The sequence below is a fragment of the Scaptodrosophila lebanonensis genome, unplaced genomic scaffold, assembly GCF_003285725.1.
Source record: "Scaptodrosophila lebanonensis strain 11010-0011.00,11010-0021.00 unplaced genomic scaffold, SlebRS2 tig00000129-arrow-arrow-pilon, whole genome shotgun sequence".
Classification (NCBI taxonomy): domain Eukaryota; kingdom Metazoa; phylum Arthropoda; class Insecta; order Diptera; family Drosophilidae; genus Scaptodrosophila; species Scaptodrosophila lebanonensis.
The window spans coordinates 1,086,890-1,109,900 of NW_022060583.1; the positions used below are offsets into that span (position 1 = coordinate 1,086,890).

General features: G+C 34.8%; 1 protein-coding gene across 1 annotated transcript in view; it reads left to right on the forward strand.

Annotated features, from left to right (window-relative positions):
- The window catches only part of LOC115628855, a 78,982-nt gene that overhangs the window by 3,005 nt on the left and 52,966 nt on the right, over nt 1–23,011 (forward strand). The window contains exons 2-4 of the mRNA XM_030525105.1: nt 7,142–7,233; nt 7,436–7,547; nt 21,489–21,616. Of these exons, the coding sequence (XP_030380965.1) occupies nt 7,142–7,233; nt 7,436–7,547; nt 21,489–21,616 (332 nt within the window). The remainder of the gene's footprint in view (nt 1–7,141; nt 7,234–7,435; nt 7,548–21,488; nt 21,617–23,011) is intronic.

Below are 23,011 nucleotides of genomic sequence, written 5' to 3' on the forward strand. Positions count from 1 at the left end.
TCTAATATTTAAATTAATATCATAATTTATTTGCATGCCCTTCAAAAGTAAAAAAAATGCATTCTTTTGAACAACGTTTTTATTTTACGAAATTTTCAATAATTCAATTCAACATTTTCTTTGATGATACGCTTTTGGGAATTGTTGTTTATTTTTTAAGCAAGCATTTTATCGAATTGTTTAAAATATATTTCTCTTCTCACATTAGAGATTCAATTTTAGTAATTCGTGTCATTTCTTCCTAGAGTCTCCCCCATTGGTTCGCACATTCCTTTGCCTGTATGGGTAGCTCTTTTTGTAAAAAGTTGCACTTATCTGAAAGTGTTTTCAAATGTATTAAGCATTTACCATACGCCCGTATGTATGCTCGAAAACAAAACTCATTGGGATAATTGTTTGTTGAAATCTAACCCCAAACAGCATGACGGGCTTAACTGAAGCCTCTCTCTTATTCCTCGCACTTAACACTTAAATCTCCACTTGGTAGCAATTTCATAAGTTCGCTGCACATTAATCATTGGCAGTCGCAGAGGCTCCTTCCCATCCTTCTTTCGCTTACTCTCTTTGCCACTTTTAACTTACTTGCAAATGAAAAAATAAAGATAATTTAAGAATACATTAAAATGAATTGCCAATAAAGAAATCCGAAGCACAAACCGACGACGGCACACGAGCCATTTAAACGCAAATTTGTTGACAAAGGCTCCAAGTGGCTTTGGCCATTACACAAAAGACGAGAGGACGAAGCTGGGCATGGGACAAAAAAAAAACACATACACAGACACACAAACAAAAAAAACGGCATTATTTACAATTTAAGTGTTGTAAATGCAGAATACAAAAAAAAAAAAACAGAATAAGAACAATGTGGCCAAAAGAAGCAGCAAAAACATTTAAGCAGCTTAACACGCACGCACACAAGCTCACGCACATGTGAGAGAAATTGCGTCTCTGTATAGTTGTGTGTTTGTGTGTATGTGTGCGGTGTGAAAAATGAAGAGCAAAACAGCCACAGAAATGCGTGAAAAATTACTTGAAAATTCCAGCGAAACACAGACACAGAAAATCAGTTAAAGTGCAAGCCACAGCGATGGAAGAACTCCGAAGGCTAGGACTTCAGGGCGTATACGTAATGCGCATTTTGCAAATGAGAGGCAAAAAGTCGATATTTAAGAAAGCAGTCTTGCAAATCAATTAAAAGCATTCAGTCACGGCTGATGAACAAGGGTCTCAGTTCTTGATGATGGTAGAACGTACTTTTTTTATTCGTAATGTGTACCAACTATTTTTTTGTTTCTATCAGTATGGCACGAATCATAACACTATCTACGCGATATTCTTAAGACCTCCAGCTTTCGGATACACGAATAGATACATTTGATGTGTAATTAAGAAATCCCGATTCTTTGATCATATTTTCTAACGTTTAAATATATTCTTGTAATCCGTTGGAAGCAATTATAATTAACAGCACTCGATAAGCACACATTTTTATATCAGTTGTGCAATTTATGTTGCTCTTTGTTTTGATTTTCCCTTTTTGCAAACACCAACACACTCACGCACACCATTGAATAGCAGAATTTTCATTTCATGCTCAGTTCGTGCTTTCCTTTGAGCGATAAATTCATAAAAAGCTTTATTGCACTGCCCCACATTATTATTGTTACTATTGCAGTCGTCGTTGCCACTTCTGTTGGTATTTTTTTATTGTTAGTTTCTGTGGCTGTTGCTATTGCTGTTTTATAAAAATTATGGCGCCCAGCTTTTGCCAACAATGCAACAAACAAACAAACAAACAAACAACAAAAAATTGAATTGAATTTGCATTGCAGCGGTTCTCTTTAAAGTGCCACATTTTGAATGCTAAATAAAATATATATGTGTGAAAACAACAACAACAATAATGCCGAACACACACAAAAAAACAAAAAAAACCATTTATTTCTCTCGTGTTTGGACCTCAACCTCTTTTAAATGTATGCATTTGTTGCTACAAATTTCTTGAACGTGTTTTTATTTCCTTTGACCTGCTTATTATATTTTTTAATTATTATCATTTCCTGTATTGGCAATTCCTTAATTAAAGGCCCGAAAGAATACTCCGTAATTGCCGGCAATGCGTTTTAAATAAATTTACAATATTTTTCTTGGCCGCATCCGGTGGAGCGTGAATGTCCAAGCAAGTCGCCGCAATGAGAGAACTCATATAATAGCGACAGAGACAGAGGCGGGGGTCAACTAAAAGGCGCCAAGGGGGTCAACTTGCACAACTGGGCCCTAACTGCTGGCCAATATTTCTTGAATTATTATTGGATGGACGGACTGACTTAACTTAGAGCGTAGAAAAAGAGTAAAAGCTGCAATTAAACAATAACCTAAAAAAGAATATGGATACCTGTGGTTTAACTTGTGATGCTCATGTCTGTGAGTTTATATTTATATATATTTATATTTATATATTTATATGTGAAGAGCCAGATTGACAGACTGGCTGTTTCAGTTGCAGACTTACTTCAATAATCGCCTGCAATAATATTACAAGCCGAAGCGTACTTTTGAGGCTGCAACAACCCCTATTGCTATCCCCTTCCGCAGCTTCTCTGAACACATTCGCCTGTTAATAAATATTAATTAGCCATAATAATTATACGAAAATGTGTTTCCTCCTCCGGTCAAGGTAGATTTTTTTTTTTTTTTTGTTTTTTATATAGCTGCTGCTGGTGTTGAGAACGTTACTTTTTTAAATCTTTAATTGTTGTTATACTCTCGACATAATAGAGTGTTTCCTCCCATACATCAGAAGTTTGTAACGCAAGCACTTTATGTAAACTTGTCCTGCAAACTTTAGCATTACAGATCTGACTAATGTGGCGTATTATCCCCAATTGGTTGTGTGTGTGTGTGTGTGTTGGTAGAGATTTCGCATTAAGTGTGTTAAATAGGTTGGGCTTAGAATATGAAGGATATTGTGGATTCGGTTCAGTTTATAAAAGCGCTCACATTGTTTTTATGCCTTTTTAACGTCGTAAACATTTTTGCCGTGCAATTTTTTCGTATTGTTTATATTACATGTTCAATTTAAATTAACTGCATTTTGTTGCCACAGCAGGCTGTTGCTGTGGCTGGATAGTTGTTGTTTCTGTTGCCTGCAAAAAGACATAAATAACCGTTTATTGACCGCACACACTCACACAGTTGCGGTCAAAATAGTGGGCCATAATGTTCACTAATGTTATATAAATTATAGAATAGCTGTTCGATTTTTTGCAAAAAATAAAATATTCCACTGAGTCAAACCTATTAGGATCAATGCATTAGTTGTTTAAAATAATATAAATTAAAGGGAAACTCTGTTGAAAGGTCTACGATGTTGCAATTTCATTATAAAATAAAGTGTATGGGTAGAAGAGGTATGATGCCATTGAGGGTATATTTTGTAAATAGAGAAGTAGGGAAGAAGAATATTGATTGTCTCTGTGGCAATAGACAATCAATAGTATGCATATTTTTCTTGAAGAGATCTTTAATCTGTTAATGGATTTCACCATTCTTTACTGTAGAAATAGATGAGAGATGAGGATACTACTTTCCTAGTGCAATCCAGCATCAGCTCTCATATTGAATTCGCATTTTAAAGCTCATTAGAGCAGTCGAATATAAAGAAGAGAAATGCTATGTTATGCTGAGTCGAAGACTTCACTTTTTCTCTTAAAACGTCTAGGGGACTTATCCTCTTGGAAGTGTTAAAGTAAATCAAATTTATAAAATTCCATGAGATCTTTAAATAAAAAAGTACAGCATTTTGAAGCTAAATTATTTGAATGCAATACTCATTGATTATGAGGCCTACTGTACGCATACAAATACATATGCTCATAGATTATTATTTTTGCCTTTGCTTGCATTTATATTATTCATTTTTTCCAATATCAACAAATTAAAAATGATATGCGAGTTCATTTAAATTATTTATTAGCCAGAATGCGACCTTAAGATGCACTTTAAATCCCATTCGATTCGGGGTCACATCGATTGCTGGTACACGCATACATGCGTTTATATGCTGGCATATGTACTCGCATATATATATACAAGCATATGTATATGTGCTATGTAAATATAAATTTTTTTGGTAAAGTTTAAATTGAAATTCACACAAAATCAATCCACAAGAGCGCACGCCACAAATTGTTGCATAAAAGTATTTTCGTGCTGCACCCATCACAAAAAAAAAGGTAAATAAAATTCATGGAAAATAAATAAATAAATAATAAATGCAAAAATGAATAACAAGCAAATAAGGGCATTGCTGAAAGGAGATGCAACAAAACTTGCAGTTTTTTGCAGCCCCCGATAAACATTTTTATAGGGCTTCCGTCTAATTGGATATCGGAGTAGCGTTGCTCAATTCCCAGTATTCACTTTGAACTCTTTTGGCGGCAATTATGAAAAGAGGTAACCAAGGTCATTATCTTTCTGATGGAATGTCAAATATGAGCAATCCAAAAAACAAATGAGAGATCGAATAACAACATGCTTGGCTTAAATACATGCAGGTATGAAAACACATTTGAAAGCCAATTATCTAATGTGTTTTTGAGTGCGCCACCAAACTTGATGTGGTTTATTTTTAAACGTGGCTAAATACATAGAATTTACAAGCTACATTCACTGCTAAGAGGGAGCTCTGTATCTTAGACTAATATATGATTGACACGTAATACTCTTTAATTATGTCTTGTCCCAAAATGCATGCAATTTTATTTTCGACTGCAAATTTAATATATGTATATATGAGTTATATATGTATTTAAAACAAAAGCCAAATCTAAGCCTGAAAAGCTTGACGGGTTGACATTTAAAAAGCCGCAAAATGAAAAGCAAAATGGCTCTACAAATACAAAATTAATAAATAAGAGAGATAAATTATAATTAAATGGCAATTTACGTTTGATTAACTAAAAAAAACACACTCAACGAATTAAATCGAAATGTGCACGTTAAATTATTAATGAAAACGCTTGAAAATGGCGGCAGGATAAGCAACAATAACATGTACTGCGTTAAAGGGCAGCAATGGATGTCGAGGGGACATTAACAGCAACAACAACAACAAAAACAACAGCAACTAGACAGCAGCATCCATGTCAACGATGTGCGTGCTCAAGCGAAAGGATATCAGCGAGGGAATGGGACGAAGGTTCAGTTATACATGTATAATGAAAATAAATTGACTAACAACATTTAGATTAAAACGAGCCTCAAAAATGCAATAACAAAACAACGAAATCGAACCAACAATCCCACACTCCTCGTAATTTGGGCAAATATTTAGCGATTGGCTCTAAATTGGTGCGGTTGTGTGTGTGAGTGAGGGTGTGTGTGAATGCACAACTATGAGCTGTCTCTGCAATTATTCATAAAGCATATACATTTGGCCCAAATGTTAATTAAATGAAAACCATTATAATATTCATAGACACGAGATTTGTTCAATAAATATTTATGTACAGTCCAGGATCCTCGAACTATACTTCATTATTAGCATAAAGTGGCTTACAAAAAGGCATAATTATGTTTGAAGTAACAAAGAACATAAATGAAGAACCAAAAACAGATTACAATATCAATTCTTCAGTGCTTTAAATGCACTTCTTTTTCTTTTTTCTCAAGCTTAGAGTAGTTTAGACAGGGGCTTTTAAATTGTCAAAAAGAAAAGATTTGCCATTTAGGTAGCAAAGATGACTAAAAATTCTTTCAGTATCTGGAATATCGGTACATTAATCTAGAGAGCACGTACTTGACCTACTTAGCTTGGTAAACAAACCTACAGTCTCATTCTTTGGTTGTAGGTGTTGTTGAAATATTGGAAGCGAGTGAAAATCGAGATGATCTATTTTTGATCAGTATGAGAAGTTCGGAATTTATGTTTGAAAAAGAGCTAGAGTCGCCCTAATTTGTGTTCTAGGGGCTGTTGAAATATTTGAAAAGAGTGGAGATCGAGATGATATTATGTTGATCAGCATGAAGAAGTGTGTGTTTACTTTTAAAAATGAGCTAGAGTCGCCTTCAATTTGTGTTCTAGGGGTTGTTGAAGTGCAGAGTGGAGCAGAGATTATATTTTTTAAAGGTATGACGAGGTCCATCTATAAGTTTAAAAAAGAGCTAGAGCCGCGTTTTAACGATTTCTTCAAATCCAAATAAACAAACTTCAAGCAAACAAAATTCTTGAAATTTTTAAATTTATAACTCCTCCCGCACTTGTATTTATAATGTTGCCTCCAGAAGAATGTAAATGCACGCTTGTAGTTATACATGTATAGTATTATTTTTGAACAAGCTTCCATCTTAAGTCGTTATTCGATATATTATGCATAAGTGGAATGGATATAAATTTAAATGTCATTTCAAATTGGCCGAAAGCTAATTTAATTTTCATTCGTAATATTTAATATTTATTCATTCGAGTGCAAGAACAAACATATTTGTAACTAAATCAGAGAATATTAAGTAATACAAAATAATTATGAATTGATTTGCATATTATTCCCTTTTTAAAACATTTCAATAAATGTTTACTATTTGCTAGTCTTTGAAAGAGATACTTAACTTGAAACATTTGTAGAAAATTATATTAATTGAATAGTGTTTAGCCAGCCCTCGTATTTTTGCTTTGCCTTATCCACGTGTGTGCCTATTATGGCTATTATTATAATTATTTGTTATTTCTATATGATTTTTCACTGCTGCCGTGATCTTTTTGCCGGCAGCGATGGCAATAGCGACGGCTCGATTCAAGTGCACCAACAACAACAATTAATTGATAGATATGCGGCCTATTTATTCATGCATTATTCAACATTTTGCAAAGCAAACATGTTGCCTAATTGTAAACAATGAAAAAAATAGATGCCGAATGAAAATAAATGAATGGACGCAGTAAATTATGCTGCAATTAATTACTGCCAGATAAGAATGCAGATCGCTCTCTTCTAAAGCTGCACAGTTTGTCAACTAACTACTCGTACATACCTCTGAACTTTTCAATTGTTTGTCGGGAACGTGAACCACAAACTATAATACTATGTACATGGTAGGTGCATATACTCGTACTGATGCATTGTCATTTATTTTGCAGCCCAAAACAAAGACAAGGAGGAGTTCCAATGTCCATCGAACTTGGCGAATGGCAACTATGCAGATCCTGCGACCTGTCGCCGTTTCTATCAGGTGCGTCCATCAAAACTAAACTGAACTGCCACTTCAGGACACTTTGCACTTTGACGAAAGTGCACAATTAATTTATAATACACTCACACAACAACTTACATATTCACTTTACAAGCACAACTGATACGTTTTCTCTTGTTTTTTACATGCTCACATACATATATACATATATACATATATATATATAAATATATGCATCTAGTGCGTCGATGGCTTTCCGTATTTGAATCGCTGCCCATCCGGCCTGTACTTCGATGATGTGCAAAAGTTCTGCACATTCAAGGATGAAGCCAAATGTGGACCGCTTGCAACAAGTAAGTGATTAAGTAAAGCATATGCTGGCCCCACATACATACATACAAACACACACACACACTTACACGTACCCATGCATATATACATAGTTGTACATACAGATTGTGGTCTTTAGATCGGACATGCTTGGAACATTCAGGCTGGCAGTCTGGGTGGCCATCAAATTAACAAAATATAGGAGAGAAAAAATAAAAAGTTGAAAGAACTGGATTTTTAGATGCCCTTTTCAGTTTTCAAATACTATTTCAATTCAAAGAGAAATTTTAAAACTAATAATCATTTTTGTGGAGAGTTAATTCCCTAATAAGATATTCAATAAACTAGTTTCTGCCATAGCCTTCCAATATCACTAAAATTGGTTTCTCAATCAGTCAATCAATAATACTTACGGTTTTAAAATTTATTGGTCACAAAACCATATTTAGGAAAAAAGAGCTAAGTTAGGAAGAAAGTGTTAGATCTGCAGATCTTACTTTTCACTTTGTACAAACAAGTTCAAGTTTTTACAAATCCTTTAGATAGGAATACTATATAATCATTTCCTTTTCTACAAGTATATGCGGAATATTTTTCATGTTGCCTTTTATATTTTCCTAAGCATACAATTTCAAAGAAGTAAACATTTCGTGGCCTATATATGCTTCAAAAATATAGTTTTCTGAATTCCAATTCCAATTTTTAGGCGGACCCATACGAGTATTTACTAAGAAAAAACCAAAGGCTTTTCAGCTTATTTGAAATCAATTCTAGTTTTTGGCCTTTCACAAATAATACTGCAATCTTTTGTCTGTCCTTTTCAAATCGGGACACTTCATGTATGTGATACTTATATTTCTTTTTTGTAGGGTATAAGCAAGTTATCACGACAGTCAATGTTGTCATTTAAATGGCTGTTGTTGTTGTTGTTGCTGATATTGTTGTAGGCAAGCAACTAAAATAAGAGCAGCGCAATGGTATGCACAAATAGCAGTAGAAATAGCATTAGTAGTAGAAACAATTGAAAGTACGCCATAAATCAAGCACCCCAAAACTTTAAGTGCACTCTAAGTGTTGCATATGTATGTATGAATGTTTGTCTGGTTGCCAGTGCACAAGATGGGGCAATGGGAAAGTGGAGGGGGGGCTTGGAGCTGTGGAAAGAGCTCTTTTTAGGGCTAAAGAGAAAGTAGGGGAAGGTGGGTGGTGGGGGGTGGAGGGGGATGCGTTGGGGCACTGAACAGCAGGTTTTTGTGGCAAATGGCAAGCGGTTTGCTAAACGATTTCAAGTTTGCAAAACCAAAGTTGGTAACTAAAACAAAAAGCAAAGTTAGTGCCCCAGCAATACCCAGAACAAGAGGCAGCACATCACAGCAATAGAGTGAGAGAAGGAAAGGCAGAGGGAGAGAGAAAGAGGTACGCAGACAAAGTCCCAAGACCGGAGACTGGAGACCGGAGCTCGGCCAGACGCTGGGCAAAAAATTACATGACCAAAGCGAAGCACGAAATTTATTAGACGCTCCAAATAGAATTGGGCATTCTATTAGAATTCAGACACACACACACACACACACACACACACACACACACATGCACGCCATTGCTACACTCAGCACAGCTCGACATTCATACATAAATACAGACATACAGACATACAGACATTTGCCTGCCGGATGTTGTGCATTAGGAAGCAATTTTGAGTAAATGTCGCATAATTCATTTATGGCCAAACCAAACCAAACCAATCCGAATCGAACCAAACCGAACCGAACGAACGAGTGAACGAACGAGCGAACAAACCACCATCGACTCACCAACAACTCATCCTCCGGCCATAAAGCATTGCACGTAACCCCAGAAATCGAAGCCCATTCGATGACAAAGCTGTGTGTACATTCAACGGGACAGATGCAATCCTAACATTGCGCGCACTATTGAATTTCCCAAGAAGGAGAAGACTGACAAGAGGGGCGGGCAGCCCAAGAGCGAGCACAACTATGAGAATGAGGACGAGAGGAGGAGGGGGGGTTGGGTCAGAGTAGCAGCCAAAGGTGCACGGCTGAGCAGCTGGGAAGTTGGGTAGATCTGTCCGCAAGATGTATGTGTGCCAAGTTTTTTGAATGCGTTTCAAGCATTTCTTGCACTTCAAATGGGCCACAAACGCGAAGGCTTAAGAATGAACAGGTCTAACAATAACGACGGAGTGCTGATATCTCTACGTATTGTGTGTGTGTGTCTGTGTGTGTGTGTGTGTGTTTGCAAAGTTAAAGCTTACGTTTACGATTTAGTTTTAAGTTTTATGACTAGCAGCAACATCAACGGTCGCTTTCACCTCGGTCTGCCAGTGCGGCTCCTTAAGGCAGTTGCATGCGAGTATATGCATCTGGCCAAGGACAAAAGACATAAAAGAAACGATATCTGTGGCTGACTCAAGTCTAATATGTAATTGCCTACACTGTACAAATATTGCTTTTTTTGTAGTGTTGAAATATATTCTACTTGAATTCCAATATATAGTACATTTCCAATTTTTAATATTATTTCCCAGATATATATTTGTATACTCGTATGCCTTTGGCTTTGCTGCCACATCAAACTTAATTCGACAGAATCGAAATACGAAAAAAACCCAGTTTCGGTTTTTATAAAACATCTGTTTTAATGCAGTTTCGAAAGTCGATGAAAGCAAAAGTAGTTTAGCAACTTCTCCCCCAAATATGTCGCTATTTTTCCCAAGCATTGAGAACGACCTTGAATTGTACTTTAGCTCACTTTTAATGCACTTTTGAAAGGAATGGTGGCTTTTTGCCGCAAATCAGAAAAGTAAATCCTAAAAGTATTCGCTTCTTAATTTTACTTGCATTAGTTTTTCCCTAAACGGCAACTTTCCGAAATTCATTTGAAATAAGCGACATGTCTTCTTCGACCTGCGCTTGTGACCGACAACGCAGTTTATTCATATTCTTGAAGAATAATGTAGAGGCTACAACAATAATATGAGCAGAGCCGTAATATTACAAAAAAAAGTTTCAGATTTAAATATTAGTATTTTTTGTTTTTTAAATTTTGTGTGTTGTTTCAATTTTTGGCAATCGCTTGCTTCATACAGTCTGTGACCAGACTTTGCCAATTACAACAAACTAAGGTTGCCTAATTAGCAGCAAAAAAAAGGATTCCCTTAATCCCTACCCTATAATAAATATTGTAGACTATTATAAATGAAAGCAAATTTGTTTGTAAGAATTATCGTTGCTTTTTAAAATACATACAGCCTTCGTAGCCTACATATTAATCTACAGTTAATTATCATGAAAGTAGTAGAATATTAACCATAAATAAATTTTATATTTAAAAACAATTCAACTGCTTATAGCTAGTTTCTAAATTTGTAGAAAGAGAGACATCTTTGTCGAGCCTTAAGTTGTTTGCGCTTTTCGGAAAGTGTATTGAGAAAAAATGCAAAATTCAGCAGAAAAGGGCACGCACATAGAGAGATAGCTTCACATATCGCTCACATGCAAGCACGCACTCTTGCAACAGTCATAGCCATGGCTAAAAACCAGAATCGTGGCCAAAACTGAAACTGGAAGCAAGAAGCTAGAGGCCGGCGGCCGGAGTCAAAGCCAGCGGGTATAGACGGGGCACTTAAAAGAAAGCTGCGACAGCTAAAGCGTTTGGGATTTGGGTAATACCCTAAACTGGAGTGTTGTCTCATATAAATAGCTCTCTGCTGCACATACATACATACATGCATACATACATGCATATGTACGTGTCGCTTACTGAAGAAAAGTAATAACATAAATGACGCCCATACATACATACATATAAGAGCAGAGTTCCGACGCCCCCCTCACCAGCCCACCACCCAACTGTGTCGAAATATTGCAGCAGAGATTAGGTCAAAGCTCTGAGCATTACAAAAAAAAAAAAAAAGAAGTACTTTTTTTGGCTTTTGCTGACGCGCATCATACGCATATATACACACATATTGTATATATAAAAACATGTACCGATTTATATGTGCATATGTACTTACAAGTGTGTGCAAAGTTTTCAAAAATTTTGACGGTTTTTTTTATATTTCATTTATTTCTTTTTTTGAAGCGCCACACGAAATAAGCTTAGCCAATGTGTATAACACTTTGCTGCCCATTTGACAATTTGTTTGCAACACTATTTGCCCTTTTTGCTTTTCGTGCTGGAAATGTGGAAACTTTCGTGGTGAGCGTGGGTTGGAATTACACGCAACCAGCTTAATGTTAGTCACGATTTGAAAAACAGCAACCATCATCATCATAATTGAGCGAATGATAAAATATACGCATGTGCTTTAGTCAAGAGCTGTTCAAATCCAACTAAAAGAAGCTAATCAGGATCTTTTAATCACCTTTCGACTGAATACAATGATCGGCACGATCAAGAAGTATTTCAAACATACTTATGGTGCTTTCCCTTCTTTAGTATTTGTTATACATATTCCGAAAAAGTGAGAGTCGCACGGTGAAATATGTTAATAAAAAAGCAGTCACAAGTGTCAGATCAACATAAAATACAGCATTACCCGTTTTAATTGAAAATAGTTTTTAACGAAAAAAAAAAAAAAAAGTTTAATTTTATTTTTATGTTTTCATTAAATATCGAACAAATATAAAGAATTCTTCAACCAACTAATCGACCAAGTTAAGTTTATTTTTTTTTTTTTAAATATAAAACTACTTCATAATTCTTCTCATTCGGATGTTACAAATCTTGTATTCAGATGCTATCTCTTTTTACCCATTCCTCTTTATCTAATTTTTCAGTAAATTGAAAATCTTTATCCACTGATTCCCTTAAATAACGAACTACATCCATATGGTCACAGTTCTAAAAAACCTTAAGGCTTACAAATTTTTGTACTTAAGGTGGGAAATTTTCTAGTTATGAGTAGCGCTTCAAAAAAGTAAACGCATGTTGAATTTGTCTTACTTTCGTATAAATTTTTACATAATAAAAATTACTTGATCTTAAGTATACAAGTACAATGGCATTATTTCATAGTAGTCCTGCCGCACTTATTCTCACAATAAAAGTACTTAGGAATACACAATTGTTATGTATTGCTTCGGAAATACTTTTAAGATTTCTCTTGATTTCTATGTGATGATTAAATATCAAAAGACTTTTTTTTTTAAATTTAAAACAATGCACATCTAGGCTGAGTGTCAAATCGCCATTTAATTAGAATGAATGAATGTCTGAATGCAGACTTGATATGTTTATTTGCTTAGATTATTAGATATTTCAAGCACTATATTTGATTGAGAAACTCATCGTTTAAAGCCTTACATTGCCTGCATTCATTGCCATTCACTTGGATTCTTCGCTGATGTATTGCATATAAATATTCAACCAGAAATTCCAAACTGTGACAACAAATGTTGCCAATGCTGCAAATAAACAAAAAGTCTTCCCATCTAGTCCCTCCGTCCGTCCGTCCGTACGTCCATACACAATATGTAGCACGAGTATGTGTTTCTCCGAGCGTCTCTGTGTGTGCATTTGTAAGTCCGTCTGTTTGCGCAACTGCTTAATGCATGCCCCAAAAGTATGCAATACAATGTGCATATAAATAAAATTCCATTTCGATTTGATTTGCTTTTTCTTATTCTTATTTGCTTTGCCTCTGCCATCCCCGTTTTTATTGCCAATTTATTGCCGTTGAAGCACACGGACAACGCATCAGTGCGCGGCAAGGGAGGGGGAGCGAAAGGGAAATTAAAATATTTAAGTCAGTTTTCGGCATTGCATTAAATTTAATTGAACCACAACGTATGTAAATTTTCTACAGCTGTGCTGTGCACAAATTCCGCTCAGACTCAATATTATTTAATTGACATCCCATATATAAACATAATATAAAGAACCAATCCACCTAACCCATAACACTTATCTTATTATTACGATCGATTCCGTATCGCTTTAAATAATTTGGTATGCTACTTTGTAGACAACGTTGTTATTAAATGAAAAAACAAAATCCTTGAAAAACAATTGGAGTTGCTTGTTATTTGAATGTTTCAATTTTAGAACTTAGTTAAGTTGGGCAGAAATCAACAGATTAATATATATGCAAGATGCTTAAAAAGGACAAAAAAGACATTTGTCATGTTTAGAAGGCAGACTCAACCAAATTTTGTATGTATGATAATATTAAGTAGTATATGTATTAGCCTGGCACACTTGCGAAAGACGTTGGCGAATACTTTCCTAAATACAGCCACTGAACTGTTAGTAACTGTTAACTGTTATTTGTACAATGGCAAATCAAAATATTAGTTCCGTTGTTAGTGCAACTGTCAACACATTATCACATGAAACGCATGCGATTGTCAGGAAAACTGTTGCATAAAATGAAATTGTTGGTACGGGTCTTGTAGAAAAACATCATTTTAACATTGTCGTAGAAGAGACATAAATGTATTAAACAGTTGTCAAGTAAAATTTTATTTCGAATTTAACAAAAAATGGCAAATCATTTATAAATTTATAGCAGAAATAGAAAAACTGAATAATTTAAATGCGATAGATGAATCCGATGCGAAGCTAAGCCAGAGGACTGCAATGTAGATCACGAAATAAAAGTAAAAATGAAAAGAAATTCAAAAGATTAAATGTGTATAACATAATACTTATTATTTATCCTTGAGACCAATATCGATAGCTTAAAGTAATGTAAAATATACGATGTAAATATATATATATGTAAAAATTAAACAGAAATATATATGTTATAGCAACACAAAACAGTTCGTTCGCTTTCCTTCAAAGCTTCTGTTTTTTTTTTCAATACTTCATTAAAAAGCTCTACTTTCAAGCCACCACTTCCAACTTTCCACACATACATACAACAGAAATGGAGGAACAAAGAATAATCTCAATCGGAACATACTTTTGTGATATATTCGATTTATAGCTTTACACCACTACTTAATGCTATCTATAGCACTTTAACTGCACTTTTTCAGTGCTCTAATGCATGCTTTAGGTGATATGAAATACATATGCATATACTTGTAGTACTATATACTGTGTATTCATGTATAGAAGAAAAAGTTAGTTGAGTGACATTGCTTTTGCTTACTTGGTTGCCAACTTGCTGCTCAGCTGGCTCAGCCACCATTGACAGCGCGCGGCCAAGAAACTGACACTGTGTTGGGGGCCAGTGTTGTTAAAGCCAACGATTCTGATGCCACTAAGCAAATATATCAGTGTGTGTGTGTGTGTGGATTTGTGCGTGGGTGTGGTTGTGTGTGTGCGTATGGCTGTGCGGGCACAAGGCGACACGAAAAATTCGTCGAATTCTAAGAAATTTTGCACTGAATAGTTTTCAATTTCATAATTCAGTGAGCACGTTCAATGACAGCATTTCAATATTGCTTACTAACCAGTACACACGCACACGCACACACAAACAAAACAACACAAATAGAAACGACACAGATGCCAATGTTGATGTCGATGTCGATGTCGACGTAGCTGCCAAAGTATATATTCACATGTGCAGATATTACACATTACGTATACGCAGCGTATGCAAGTGAAAACGTAGCCGTTGTTTCATGTTGTTGCTATTGTTGTTGCTGGCGTTGCATACTAGACAAAGTTACTAAAAGTGTTTATTACATTTTATTCAATAACTGTGCAAAAGTCCTTTGCTAACAGGCAGATAGACAGAGAAGCGCACAGATACAGACACACACACATACACATGCACATGCACAGTAGCAAACTAGTGTCGCGTGCACGCACACTCACATATGCATATATACATACATTTATAGCCTATAGTACATACATGCATACATTCACATGCTCAATAGCGCAAATTTGCCAAGTTACTTTTGTTTAGAGGAACTTGTATCTCCGTCTTATGCATTTTGAAGTAATAAAATTTTATGCATTTATTTTGCTGTACAATTTGTTGTTGTTGTTGTTGTTGTTGTGGTGGTTTTAGTTAGTGCTACTATTGTTATTGTGTTGTTTTTGTTTTTGTTTTCGTTTTCCATAAGCATGCAACCCAAACATTTTTTGGTAAAATTTCGAAATGCATTACGACATACACAGATTTATGTTGATTGCAATTCCAATTGTGCAACCTACTTCACTTAGACCCATGTCCGGACAAGGATGGCAAATGTCCATAGCACGCCTATCTGTGCATCTTTGTGTGCCTGTGTGTGTCTGTGTGTGTGTGTGGGTGTGTGCATGGACAATTAATTGCAGGCATTTCATTTCAGTTATTTATGTCACGCACACACAAATATTTCAACACTAAGCCATACTTGCACAGACATTGATTTAAGGTTGATATTTTTCAATAAACTCAATTTTCTTCTTCCCTTTATCGCTTGCCTCAAATAATGCCTTAAAATTTAAAAGCATATAAGTGCTCCAATTATGAAAACAGTTGATTGACCATCATTGTTGGCCATTTTGTAATATTTAAACAATGCTGCTACAGACATGGCATGCCTCTCATTTATCGCTTTTCATTTAACAAGTAAAACAATTTGATAGCTTGAATAATCAAATATTTACAAAAAAATCTAAAAAAAAAAAAGAACAGATAAGAGCACGTGTTAAAAGTTCAATTGAGTGCTATTGGCGATATAGCAGAACATTTGTGAAAATACTAAATTCAAAATAGTCTTGTAAATACATATGTAAGAAAAAAGGCCCAAAAAACAGCTTACACTTTCATTTTAATTGAATTGGATTTGTTAAACCTATTCAAGTCTGGCTTCAGTTTTGTTATTACACAAAAAACCGCTCCAAGCTCTTTGTGCTTCAACTGCATGGCATATTAATTATACTTCCATGAAAGTAGGCTTCAACTATTTCACGTCCTTGTTGTGAGTGCTTTGAAGAAATGGGAAGTTGGGAAAATGATTACAGTTTAAAGTGACGTGCATTCTGTTAAAGCCAGTGTATAAAGTTAAGATCTCCAAATCAATCTGTTGTATAATTTATTTAAAAAATGTAAACGTATTTTAAAAATACTCTTAAGCCCGTTTTAAATGAATCGATTAAAGATAATTTTAACTACAGAATTTCTCAATACTATCACAAGTCAGTCTATTTGTTATTTCTCGAATCTAAACAATTCAAGGTAGAATACAGTGCATATTTATATCCACTCTATTGTATTAAGTTAGTTGGACTACATTTTCATTTTTGCTCAAACCTTCCAAATTAAAATACATTTTATGACGCAGCTATATTTGTAAACAATTTTGAATTAATGGATTAAATAACTGGGCCACCCGTACTGTGTTTTCTTTAGTTTAGCCTCCTAATACCTTTTGCATTTTCAGATGCATCGTTAAATAATTACTAAATTATCCCTTAAGCTGCTTATAAGCCTTACTATTACCAATATTCGCAATATTTTAACAAGCTAAATTTCTATTCATTCTTTTGAGAGATCTCTTGGGTGTCCATAAATTATTAAATTGATTTCATATTGATACTTACTGCCGAATATTATCCATGCTTATGTGTGTATTCATTGCATATTACATTGTTTACTATTTTTGCTGCATCTGCTTTGTTGTTAGTTGCTTTGTAACGTAATCCTGCTGCTTCTATCTGCTTCATTTTTGTAGCCCTCCAGCAATAACACAACTAGAGAGAATGTTATAATCGAGCAAGCCAGCAAGCAAGCAAGGTGAAATACCCTATGCCTAAAAAACATTTCTGACTGTAAAGTTTGATGGCGTAGTATTGCAGAAAACCATTAATTAAATTAAATCTAAAATAAATATAGCTTACGTACCTTAAGAGTATAAATAAACACATTTACTCCTTTTTTACTTTGAATATAGAATAAAACATCCGAAGGGCATCATAAATCACAAAACAGAGAGCAAATTTCCAGGACAACTGGAATTTAATATTGCATAGAGAAAAAACTTATATGCTATTATGCATTCGCATTCAATTTATAATTTATAGCTAACTAACAGAACTATAGTGCATTCGAGAAGTAACGATTTTTTCAAAACCGCATACTATTTACATCAGATCTTCAATATTATCAGAAAACAATTTTTTTCTTTGCTGTACATTGACTTTATAAATAATTGGTAATTAAATTGCGATTATTCAGAGGTTATCCTGGATCAATGGAGATGATGATGGATGTGTTTTCTAGAAACCGAAGAAAATGAATAAATGTACAAAAACAATTAAAAAATTTCAAATATTGAAAACAATCCGTCAGTCCTTGGTAAAAATCTGCATACGCCCTTGTTCGCATAGAATGAAGAGCATACAAATGAATGCATTCATTTATTGAGGAGTCTGTGGCATGCTATAAGCCCCCTATATACATATATATGTATATGCACATATGTAGTAATATCGAGTAAACATTATAATTAAATCAAAGTGAGTATGTAACCGTGCAGTAAAAACATTTGTTAAACAGACAGTCAGCACTCGGCACTCAAAATTCAGCGTTCAGCTTTCAGTGTTCGATTCTGCCACTTGCCAGTGCGCAATGCAATCAACCGTGAGAAATCGAACAAACATAATCGTAAAACATATGCCAATGCAATGATAGCCGTTACGATCTACTCACTTAAGCAACAACACACACACGCACACATACACGCTCTTCTATAAATGAAACTCTCTATGACGACTCCGTTGAAAACTGGAATTACAGAATAATAATTGAAGCATTTTTATGAAGCATTTTAACAATTTCTTTTAATGGTGGCGTGGCTCTCACCCTTTTTAAAAAGTTCATGTAAATAAATGAACTCATACTCTGGAAAGGTCAGCGACACGGCAATTAAAACTTTAACTTCCCAGAATACTATAAATTTACATGCACTGCAACAACAAATATAAATAAATATACAAGTATATTTCATTATTATCATTTATTTCGATAGGTAGGTGAAGCGCCAGTCAGTCAGTTATAAGAAGTTTATTCAGTCTGTCAACTTTCATAACATTTTATAAATGGAAAAGCATCTTACTTTATAGAGATACAATTTTTTCGTTTGTAGGACACATTTAGATACAAATTAATTGTTATCGGGGTCCAAATTCTACACAAAAACCGTACTTCTGCTTGAAACTTTTATATTATTATATGGTAGTTAGTGGAAAAAATAACTGATCTAGTTACAAGCTTTTCAAACTATTTTAAAGAGCTTAGCGTCATCATACACAATATAAACGCTTAAAAAATATATATCGTGTACGTACATACTTATATAATGCTATATAATGTACCGTTGTACAAAACTATAGAAAGACATTCGTTATCGAAAATATGCCCTGTAAATGGATATTTGTAGTTGATCTCCGCTTTTTATATAGTTTTTCTATTGTAGGACATTTCTTCAAGCATTCGCATCTACATTCCCCATTTAGATTTAAAAAAAAAAACAGTTATAATCGAGATTAAAATTCTTCAAAAACACCTTACTTCCGTTTGAAAATTTCAAAATATTTTATGGTAGTTATTGGAAAAAATAACTGATAAAGTTACAAGCTTTATTGAACTATTTTAATGAGCTTTACGTAATACACAAAATTAAAGCTTACAAAATATTTATTATATTTATGTGTATATGTATATAATACCATATTATGTACCTTTGTACAAAACTATATGACGGCATTTTCGTTATAGAAAATTTGCCCTGTAAATGGAAATTTGTAGTTGTCTCCGCTTTGGTTCACTGACTTGACCAAAATACTTTGCCAGCGACATACTTAATTCCTTATAATGGCAAATGAGAAAGTCACATGAGTTTAAATGCTTGAACACACACACACACACACACACACACACACACACACGCACAAACACAAACACAGACGCAGACACACACATGCACATAGGAGTATAAGGAGCAATAGTCGTTACTCACTGTATATAAATGTGTACTCATTTCGCTTTACTGCATTTATAGTACTTAGAACAACATTCTTATTTTTACGGTGGTCCTTCTTGTTATTTCAGTTGCTTCTTAAGTTGACGGCCATGCGTCTCTCAACGTTTTGTTAAAAGTTTCGTGTACAAATTTGAGCATCATTAGTTTGTTTTGCATTTTCCAACGTCACGCGATGTAAGCCAAACTTAAACTGATTGATGGTTTTGTAGATGGCAATAAGTACATACTCGTGTATGTATATACAAGTACCATCTACGGTAACTAGTATGTATCTATGATAACAAAAGCTTTGGATATGCATTTCATATATACCATACAAGCTAAAGTCCAGCTAGGCAGTGCATAGTTCTGTTTCGCTGTTAAAAATGCAATTCTATATCATTTGTTGAATATCTTACAAAGAATTATTGATCTTAAATAAAGACTATATATAGCTTTCAAAAAATCCTTCGACCCATGGGGTCATAAAGAAAATCAAATTAACAATCAATTAATAAATCAAACTAATAAGTAGCTTCTCTAAAAATTTGACGATTTTAAACCACATTAGAGTTTTATAAATTAAATGCGAATGCAAAGTTGTGTGGCTTTGGAAGGACAGTATTGACGAAATTCTGTAGTGGGGGAAGGAAAGGATCAATCAAAAAATAAAATACACTGTTGTTACATAGAAATTAGGAAAGTCCGCATAGCAAGTTTGGTTAATATGGGCTCAGCTATTATCGCAATCCAGGCGATCATCCAGACGGACGGAAAAGTCGAGGTAGATGAGTCATGCTGACAAAATTTGAGTCTCGCAACAATTTAATAATTAGAAATAGCAATTAATATCGAGCATCGGGAGTGCTAGAGATTCTAAAATGGAAGTAAATGTGAAAATATATCTGATAGATCCAGGGTACAGCGTATCCAGCTGTGGAGACGGTCTGAAGAACGGGTCAGATATGAGCCAGCTTTTAAATTCAATATCCTTGATATAATATTTTTAACAGCAATAATGACAAACATAATTTTAAATCGCAATAATATTTAAGAGCAACTCCAATTAATAAAGGGTAGAAATGACTAAGCGAATACACATTTTATGCCCACAACTATTCTTTAAAAACGATGAAACATATGTATATACACAGTACTTGTATACGTTCGAGTATATATTTACTTGTATGTGCACATATCCGAATTTCAAAAATGCTTTTCATGCCCTCTATCGCAGCTGCACAACAAAGGCCAGTGCAACAAAGTCTGTCACATTTATTATTTGCCATTGTTGGCCCCAATATTCGAGTTGCGAATACTCCAAATACATAGTCAAACATCATCCCCAATGCAGAAACTTTACCTGTTGGTTGCGTTCGGTTGCTTGATGGCTCGGGCGATGCCTTTTATATTCTATTTACACACCTTTTGTTTTGTGGACTTTAAGCGAATTTGTTTACACGATCACAAAGCAGAAATGCCAATTGAATTCGATTGAGCTTGTGTTGCCACCAACTCGTACTCGTATTCGTACTACATACAAACAGATATTGCAATCTTGTCATCCGCCCACATATGCAAATATCTGCCGAAAATATTGCAAGTGCCCTGCTATATTTGCTATATTTGTATATAGACGGGCAAATAGAGTCAGAAAGGGGTGAGGGGGAGTGCAGCTCATAGGGCATGGGGCAGTTGGCTGAGAGTGGGCGTTTTTTTCAGCTTCCGGTTATTTGGCTTTTGCGCTCTCTGTTAACTTTCTTTTAACTTGTTTCTTGCACACTTCGTACATTGTTTGGCCCAGCCATGGCCGAGAGGAGGCATTCTTATTGGTATTTGTATTGCATTGTGTGTTATTTGTTGACTTTTAGCTTTCGAGCTGCAGCTGCTGATTGTCTTGCCCTCAATTCAATATCCAACCAATTGCGAACGCATAACGAAATAGGTTCTAAATAATTTCCTAACTTGTTTTCTCTCTCCTTCTTTTTTTTTATTTTGCTTCTTCCCGCTTCCGCTGGTCTGCAGCACCTGCACCGGCGACGGATGCGCCCGCGGACACCGCCCAACGTTGCAACACGGAAGAGTGCCAGCTACCCTACTGCTTCTGCTCGAAAGATGGAACACAGATACCCGGCGAACTGGAAGCCGAAAAGGTAAGACCATTTCCTTATACCCTCCATTTTAAATGACAAACTATATTGTGTTTGGTAGAAAAGTTTCAATGACCTGCTATTTTAAGAGAAAATCACTAATGGATATACTATATATCTTAGACTATAATCACACTATTTTTAAACCACTCACCAAAAACAAAGTTAAAGTCCAAACAATTCCTGGATCGCATGACTTTTTTAAATTAAATAAAAAAGACAATCTTTGCAAGTTATTGGCATTTAGTTGAAAGAAAAAAAAAACAAATATTTTCTTTAGTATTCAAACTGCTGCAAAAATGCAGAACAAGTTGGAAATTAATTAATATAATTCTATTGAGGAGAGTGAAGGGTACAAAATTTTGGGGCAGCTAGGAATTACTTCTAAGATTCAACTCTTTTCATTGATCATCCATTCCTGCTTTTAAGTGTTAATTCGCAAAGCGATAAATTGTAAACCATTGACAGCTTTTACTTTTACAATGGCAATGCAGGCGACAAAGACATCGCCGGCGACTTGGAACCCGACGTCTACAACGACGTGAATTGTGAATTGGACTTGCAGTTGGAGCTGAAGCTGGAGATCGGAGTTGGAGTTGGAGTTCGGAGCTTGGCCACCAGTGTGGCAATAAATCTGGGTATTTGCATACGAAGGCTGGTGCTGCTGTTATCATCGCTTTGCATAAGGAAATTGTACTGTGTTGTCTTTTCCATTTGTTGTGTTTACAGTTGCTTCTGCTGTTGCTATTGTAGTTGTTGTAGTTGTTGTTGTTGCTGTTTTATCTGTTCTTGTTGATTCGTATATCCTGTTTAATAACTACGGATTGTTTATTTGCCCAAGAAATATGTATGTACTTTTGGTTGGGAAGCCGTAAATCGAATGAAATTCAACTCTGAGTTGATTTTTGCTTCTTCCTATACAATTTCTAGACTCACTGACTTACTTACTACATTTCAGACTAAAAGCACTTTGAAAAATGTGCAATTATTCTTAAATATACTTGGAAGCAACAGCAATTCATCTCTCAGCGTTCATGCAGTCGCTTTAATAGAAAGAAACAACAAAAGTATTGCTATGTTGATACTAATTCAATATCTGTTCTATAATTTATCATTTTTTGTGCAACACCTAATACCTAATAAGATTTCCAGCAGCTGTTATTGTTTATATATTTATTGTTTTCATAACTTATTATATTTTATGAATTGATTAATTATTTTATAAAACATTTTTCCATACATTGGGTTTCGATGAGATGTCATTATGGTTTAACTAATGTTGCCTTGAAAATTAGCTGAAAACAAAATGATTTCGATATCGAAATAAAGAGGATGTGGCATTCGTAATTAAAAAAGTAAATTCAATAAATCATACCCTTTCCACGCTTTCTGGTATTA